Source organism: Taurulus bubalis (genome assembly GCF_910589615.1).
Source record: "Taurulus bubalis genome assembly, chromosome: 1".
Taxonomy (NCBI): Eukaryota; Metazoa; Chordata; class Actinopteri; order Perciformes; family Cottidae; genus Taurulus; species Taurulus bubalis.
In genome coordinates, this window is record NC_136589.1 from 41,795,585 (window position 1) to 41,803,409 (window position 7,825).

Here is a 7,825-nt window from a genome sequence, read left to right on the forward strand (position 1 = left end):
TGATACAAGCTGAATAATCATCATTATGGAGACTCTATTATAACTCAATGGCTTATTAAACAGTCTGTGGCTCGCTGGACGGGAAGAAAGGTCTCTCTGGTTTCTTTCATTGACTGCATGAATTGATCAGATCTTTTTTTTAATTATTAATAACGACCCCTCCGAATATTCTGCCTGTCTGTCTGTGGGTGTTTGCGCTCTTCAGCCAGGCGCGTGTCTTTGCACACGTTCCTCTTTTGGCGTTCACGCTTTCACTACGCAGAGAGAAGTGGAGTCCGTCGTGTTCCGTGTGAGGAAACAACAGAAAACAGAGAAGTGGTTTTAGTCTTTTTTAGGGACAGAGGCACTGCGCGGCGTCGGAGCGGCTCCGGATCCGGAGCGCGCGCGCGCTCTCGCTCTCGCTCTCTCTCTCTCTCTCTCGCACTCAAATCATTTGACTTCCTCGTTTTCGATGCGCGAGGACTCCGGGTTTATATACCGCTCTAAAAATAGCGCCGGCTGCGGCCCAATGGGAGCGCGCGGAACGCTTCGGGCACGCGCACCAATCACAGCAGACAGGATGAGTCCGCTCCGGCTCGCCATTGGTCCAGGCGGGGTTGGTCCGTGGTAAAAGGGGGCGGCGCGCTCCCGCGAGCCCATTGGCGGACGCGCCTGGAACGTAATACAATCACATGGAGTGTGTGTGTGTGTGTGTGTGTGTGTGTGTGTGTGTGTGTGTGTGTGTGTGTGTGTGTGTGTGTGTGTGTGTGTGTGTGTGTGTGTGTGTGTGTGTGTGTGTGTGTGTGTGTGTGTGTGTGTGTGTGTGTGTGTGTGTGTGTGTGTGTGTGTGTGTGTGTGTGTGTGTGTGTGTGTGTGTGTGTGTGTAAGTTTTTACAGTGCAGTGACGGACTTCTTTCGCAGACTTCAGTGTTGTGCGCTCCTCGGTGCGTCACACGCTCCAGACCTCCAGTGGAAGCGCACGCTCAGCTCTCCGGACCTTCATACATGCAGCAGCAGCAGCCCGAGACTCGAGCCTTTCTCTCACTCTCTCTCTCCACCGGAACACAGCGAGCCTCTTCGGTTCCTATCCCGCCGCCCTCCTGTCCCGCGGGCTGCAGTCTCAGGGAGTGAAATGGATGTCCTCCCCATGTGCAGCATCTTCCAGGAGCTCCAGATTGTGCACGACACCGGATACTTTTCCGCTTTACCGTCCCTGGAAGAGTACTGGCAGCAGGTAACGAGTTCTTTCCCTCCACCGAGAAGAAGAGAGCGAGAGCGAGAGCTTGACAGGTCGTCCCGTGCGGATGTTTTTTTTTCTCCACGTAGTAAAGTGAGAGCAATGAGGAATGTGGATGATTTCGGGGAAAGTTGCGCTCCGGTGACAGCGGCGCGCGCGACGTGCGGAATGTCAAAGTTGTTGACGGGGATTTAGTGCAACAGTTAAATCCCGTTTTCTTTTACTTAAGGGGAAGTAACGCAAGTTCCCTTAGTGACACATCTCTTTCACATGAAACATGTCACCATGTTGCTGCGAGACAGCATGACTTTATGTATTTGACATATTATTATTATGCCATATGAACAGGTTTATAGATGTTTTTATTGTTATTTTCCTCTAGTGACAGTTTGCTTTGAAAATATTGCTGCACATATGTCCGGCTTGCAGGTATAGAGGCATAGGAATAAATAAATAAAAAACACGCCGTGTTGCAGATTCAGCGACTGTGTACCGAGCCGTGCGTATCTCCTCCTCCTCCTCCTCTCTCTCTCTCTCTCTCTCTCTGCTTCTCCGCGTCTCTCTCTATCTCTCACACACACACACAGACTGTCGTCTGTGTGTGTGACAGCCTGACAGCAGAGAGAGAGAGAGAGAGAGAGAGAGAGACCCAATCCGCCCCTGGATGACAGACAGTGGACTTTTCACACTGGAAACGAGGTTGAGGAGGAGAATCAGCTCTTTATTTCTGTGTGTTCTGGTTGAAGTGACATGAATTGGCAGCACGGATTCAGCCGTCTTCTCTCTCTCACCGGTCTATCAGATCTCTTTTTCGGCCCGGGGCCAAGCCCCCCCCACCCCCACGGGCATTTAAGGCACGCCTGGGATTCATCCAGCAGTGCTGACGAGAAACATTTGCCTCGAATGACTTCTCTCTCGTTACCAGATGACTAGCAGCACATTCCTCCTCCAGACATGAAGTGTGTTTGTGAGGAGGGCCTCGGTGTGTAGACGCTTCACGGACGCGTTTTGTAATCCATTATCAGATTGCCACATGATTAATGGTGCCCATGCTCGTCCTTCTGTTGTTTTAATGACGTGTTTAGTAGGAGAAACAAACTACATCAAGGTTACCTCTTGTTTTTTCTCTATACTCCACTTCTTCATTCATCATCACCTCTTCTGTGTCACGTGACCTCTAGTCTGTTCCGGTGTCGTCATAATGAAACTTGTAATCTGCTTCATAAGGGAAACCGTCTGGGGCCCCTCACATCTGGCCCTCATGCTGACTGCTGTGCGTTGAGGAAGTGCTCTCTCGCTTCCTTTAAAAATAAATAAAAAACTCGTGCAGTATTCATGTCGAGCTATTTTTTATTTTTTGTATGGACCCCCGTGAACCAGACCTCCCTCGTCTCGGTCCCCGGTGTGCAATGTTATTTCTAGCGATGCCTTCTGAATGCATTATTAAATCCACATTACGTTGAATAATTGATAGATTTAAAAGATCTACAAGCACTTCCCTAACCCTATGGGGGAGGGGGGACCAAAACCGCCAGCGCACACACACACACACACACACACACACACACACACACACACCTCCATGCGGGCGTTCGCGGGTTTGAGAGCATCCCGTTCCTGCGTGCTCTCAGAAGGAAACGCGGCGCTTGTAATGTTCCCTGATATGGCCTCTGAGGGCACCCGTAGCTCCGCTCTCCTCATGCATAGGACATTGTGTTTTGGAAGGAAGGAAGGAAGCGGGGCCAGTGGCGTGACAGTGTCACCGCGCTTCCCCCTCCTGCTGCTGCTGCTAAGAATAAACACAGTGTAGCGTTTGTGTTTCCCGTAAAAACAAATACAATTTTTTATTTTTTTTTCAGGGGGGATGGTGGTCATTTAGGGACTTTCCTGTTTGAAGAGAAGCGTTGTGTTACAGGCCTCGGAAACTCACTGCTATCTGCTCTTCCCCACGCAGACATGCCTGGAGCTGGAGCGGTACCTCCAGAGCGAGCCCTACGTCTCGGCCACGGAGCTCAAGTTTGAGAGCCAGCAGGAGGACCTGTGGAGCAAGCTGATGCTCGCCTGCGGGGACAAGACCAAGGAGTCGGACCCTAAGATGCTCATCAAGGAGGAGGAGGACAGTCAGGACGGCCCGCACGTGGACGCCGGCGGCTTCCACTCCGACGTCAGTAGCGAGGCCTCGGACAGCTCCGAGGAGCTCTCCTCCCCGGCCCTGGACTTCTCCGGCGGCTCGTTGACGGACATTCTGGGAGACGGCGGCGAGGACCTGGGCTCGGCCGTCACCGGCACGCCGCCGTCCTCGCCCGAGCTGGGCGGCAAGGAGGGCTCGCCGTGGAGCGGGACGCAGACGGCGCTGCTGCACTCGCCCGGGAAAATTAGGACTGGGGGCACAACAGAGCGGGCCACGGAGAGGTCGGGGCTGGCCAGCGGGGAGGCGTCGCCGGACGGCAGGAGGCGCGTGCACCGGTGTCAGTTCAACGGCTGCAGGAAGGTGTACACCAAGAGCTCGCACCTCAAAGCACACCAGCGCACGCACACAGGTAACACACTCGACGGGGGAGATGTGGAGGGGCTTTTTTGTTTTGTGCAAAGTAAAACTTTATCAACTCATCCAGAGAGTGGAAACTTCTGGAAAGTGAGATGAACTTGACTCATTGCCTCGAAACGGGTGGAAAAAAAACACGCTGCATACTTTGAATAGTTTTCCAGGAGGAATGCCCTCAACTGTGACCTAATTCACACAGAGGAACGTGACTTCATGCGAGGGGAGGGAGGGTTGGGGGGGGCGTTCTTTTGTGACCCGGCAGCACCCATAGGATGTGGATCCTGAAAACAAATCAACAGCTCTCAGATTTCACCATGGGAACAGACCCAGAAACTCAGCCGTTTGCCATCGCAGGGAGAAATGATGGGAATCTGACATTTGCAGCGTTTGCAAGAGGGAGGGGTTCAAATGTGAGCAGTTTCCCCCCCCCTAGTCACCTTTGACCCCTGCCAGCCCTGTTTACAGCTGTGCCGCCCATTAGCAGGGGAAGTCTTATTCCCAGACGGACCGCGTTAGCCACACGGCTAATGGCCTCGAGGAGCATTGAGAATCTGTTTTTCCTGCCCGTTACGTAAGCCGTCTACTGGAGCAGCTCCTCAAAGCTCTCGAGACCCACGAGGCACGAGGTTGTTTTTCTCCTCAACTTACTTACAGTAGTCGCCTCAATCTGCTTAGCGCATTCTCCCAACTATCTCACTTCTTCCCCCTGAAGCCAGCATTGTGAAACCTCTCGGATAAGTTGGAATAAGCGTTTGCATTTCAGAACAATATTCTGACATTTTGATTGAACGCAAAAGTTATGGCATTTGTCAGAGGGCTAAACCGTGACAGGGACTCAGAGATAATCATCCGTCGATAAGAAGGTTATTGGACAAAATACACAATCGTGTCCACAAACCCGTAGGTAGGTAGGTAGGTAGGTAGGTAGATAGGTAGATAGAGGTAGGTAGATAGAGGTAGGTAGATAGAGGTAGGTAGATAGAGGTAGGTAGGTAGGTAGAGGTAGGTAGAGGTAGGTAGGTAGGTAGGTAGGTAGGTAGGTAGGTAGGTAGGTAGATAGAGGTAGGTAGAGGTAGGTAGGTAGATAGAGGTAGGTAGGTAGGTAGGTAGATAGAGGTAGGTAGGTAGGTAGGTAGGTAGGTAGGTAGGTAGGTAGGTAGGTAGGTAGATAGAGGTAGGTAGGTGGGTAGGTAGGTAGATAGAGGTAGGTAGAGGTAAGTAGGTAGGTGGGTAGGTAGGTAGATAGAGGTAGGTAGGTGGGTAGGTAGGTAGATAGAGGTAGGTAGAGGTAAGTAGGTAGGTAGGTGGGTAGGTAGGTAGATAGAGGTAGGTAGGTAGATAGAGGTAGGTAGGTAGGTAGGTAGAGGTAGGTAGGTGGGTAGGTAGGTAGATAGAGGTAGGTAGGTAGATAGGTAGGTAGGTGGGTAGGTGGGTAGGTAGGTAGATAGAGGTAGGTAGGTAGGTAGGTAGGTAGAGGTAGGTAGGTAGGTAGAGGTAGGTAGGTAGATAGAGGTAGGTAGGTAGGTAGGTAGGTAGGTAGGTAGGTAGGGGTAGGTAGGTAGATAGAGGTAGGTAGGTAGACAACAGGTTTTGTGCAAGTGTGGGGGGGCAAAAAGAAAAAATGTGTGAGCTTGTGCTGAAATCTCTCTTGACAAGCGATGCACTTCCTCACAAATGTTCAACCTCTTGTGCTGCCCGCAGGTGAGAAGCCCTACAGGTGTTCGTGGGAGGGCTGCGTGTGGCGCTTCGCACGAAGCGACGAGCTCACCAGACACTTCAGGAAGCACACCGGAGCCAAGCCATTCAAATGCAGCCACTGCGACAGGTGAGACGTGGGATGTTTGTGACGGTTGACACAAGTTTGTCAAGATATATCGAGAAGCTCGAGTAAGTCAAGAGTTTTCTGGGTCTTTTTTTTTGGTTTGACTTCATGCCCCCTTCCAAACATCACAGCGAATCCATCTTCTCTTCACCTTCGGCACTCGTTGGCTAACAAAAGAGCCCCACTTATGCAGGAGGTCATCGACAATGCCGTGTTAGGTGGAGGGTCAAGGACGGACTAATGGGACCTAATGGGGTCGGGGTCGAGGGGTTGGATGAAAAAGAGATTTTGGCACAAAGGGGCGGACTGGGGACGTGGGTCGACGTGACAGGTGCAACGTTTCAATGAGCCATTGCCACTTCGCCAGAAGCACCTGGGGGACGATGAGCATTAATGGAACCAGACAAACCGGTGAGGCTTGTTAAGGGAAAGCACAAGCTCTGTCCTTGAACCCTCCGTGTCAACGGTCCATGTCCTCCTCCCAGGCGCAGATATTAGACATCTAAAGACAGGTGTTCTCTCCTCTGGTGGACCCTTAGAGCGCCGTCTAAATGGTTCTGCCAAACAGCAATTTATATATATATTTTAATTTGTTTACTTCTAAAGAGAGATATCTTTTTGCTTTCCTTTTTATCTAAATTTGCTCAAGAATTGACTTAAATACATTTAAAAGTCAATTTGAAAATGCATGATTTGGATGACTAGTTAGCTAACTCGCTCCAGTAAAGACTTGTGACTCTTCCCAGTATAAAGCTCCAAAGCATGATGTGAGGAAATATGACCCTGAATACATTTTAATTTGGATTCATAATGGCGGGCAGTGACGGGTGAGGATAGGCGCCATATTTACTTTGGTCGTGACAGTTTACGGAGGCAGAACACACATTTACAGCTCTTTTATTTTGAAAGATGGTCCTCAGAAGTGGGTCTTAAGTATCAAAGGGTTGAAAACCCCTGATCTCAGTAGCCTGAGAACAAGCATGGAAAGCCGGAAAAAACACAATTTCTTCCAACTTCACGTAGCAGAAGTCATGATGAGTTTATTTAAAGTGAGCTATGAGCTGTGCATCTGGTTATGAGAAAACAATGTTCATCTGGTTATGATAAAACAATGGCGTTCTAACACCTCTCTCTGTCTCCTCCCCTTTCTTTCTCAGGTGTTTCTCCCGCTCCGACCACCTGGCGCTGCACATGAAGAGGCACATCTAAGATGGCCTCCGCGCGGAGATCTCTTGAGGGAGGATTCTGCTTGATTTGTCCTGACCCGCGCAGGGGGGATCCGGTGTGTCCTGGCAGCGTTAACGGGGGGCACCGCCAAAGTTCCAAGTCGGCGGAAAAAAAGATGAAGCAAAAAAAACGCAGGCTATTATTTGCACCGTACTTAGTGCCTCCAACGCCGCGTGTGGAGATGGCTCTTGAAAAAGGCTTTTACGGAGGATCGGGGGAGGGTGGGGCGGGGGAGGGAGATTGGGGTGGGCGGAGGTGGGGGAGAAAATGTATTAAAAACAAACAAAAAAAGAATTAAAATGGGGGAAAATCTGGGCTGGAGTAGACGGGAAGTGACTCTTCTGTTTGTTGTTTTCAACGCTTTTTTCCTGGAGGATTATGGGACTCTGTGCCGCTCCTCAGACGGCGGTGTGTTTGCCTGTGCGCATGGGGGACTGTGAGTGCCTGAGACTGGATGCCTGTGCCGGCTTTTACCGAGCGGATGGAGCTTGCATTGTGGAGCGGCGGGTGAATGACACGGGGGGTGGGGTGGGGGAGGGGCGGGGATTCGGGTGAGATACCTGTGGTCTCGCTGAGAATGAATGCAAGCAGCAGCAGCAGCAGCAACAACAACAACAACGGACAAAAAAACAGGTTTATGTCTGTGCTGTTTGAGTCTTTTTAAGGAGGATTTTTTTTTCTTCTTTTTTTCGCGGGGCTGATTTCACGAGAGAGAGCGTCGCCCCCTTTCTGCCCGGAGGTGGAACTACAGCTCCCGATTTTTTTTTTTTTTTTACAAAACACGGGAGGTCGTTTTGTTTAGTGCAGCTATTAAATGTGCAATGTATTACGTAGCCTGTCTCGAAAAACATACACGCTATAAAGCTCATTTTGTTGTCCATTGTGTAAGATCTGTATCTTTAAAAAAACAAAACACACAAAAAACAAAACAAAAAAAAAAGGTTGTACACAAACAGTTATTGCCATTATAACAGAAGTTGCATGGGATCCGGGGATGTGTTGCTCACCTGTTTGC

General features: G+C 50.4%; 1 protein-coding gene across 1 annotated transcript; it reads left to right on the forward strand.

The window, feature by feature from the left end:
• Positions 1 to 982: 982 nt before the first annotated feature.
• LOC306738214 (Krueppel-like factor 6) lies at positions 983 to 7,010 on the forward strand. The gene is made up of 4 exons (XM_079220043.1): positions 983 to 1,213; positions 3,171 to 3,756; positions 5,463 to 5,586; positions 6,741 to 7,010. The coding sequence occupies exons 1-4, from the start codon at positions 1,112 to 1,114 to the stop codon at positions 6,790 to 6,792; spliced, it is 864 nt and encodes a 287-aa protein (XP_079076169.1). The 5' UTR covers positions 983 to 1,111; the 3' UTR covers positions 6,793 to 7,010.
• Positions 7,011 to 7,825: the final 815 nt, after the last annotated feature.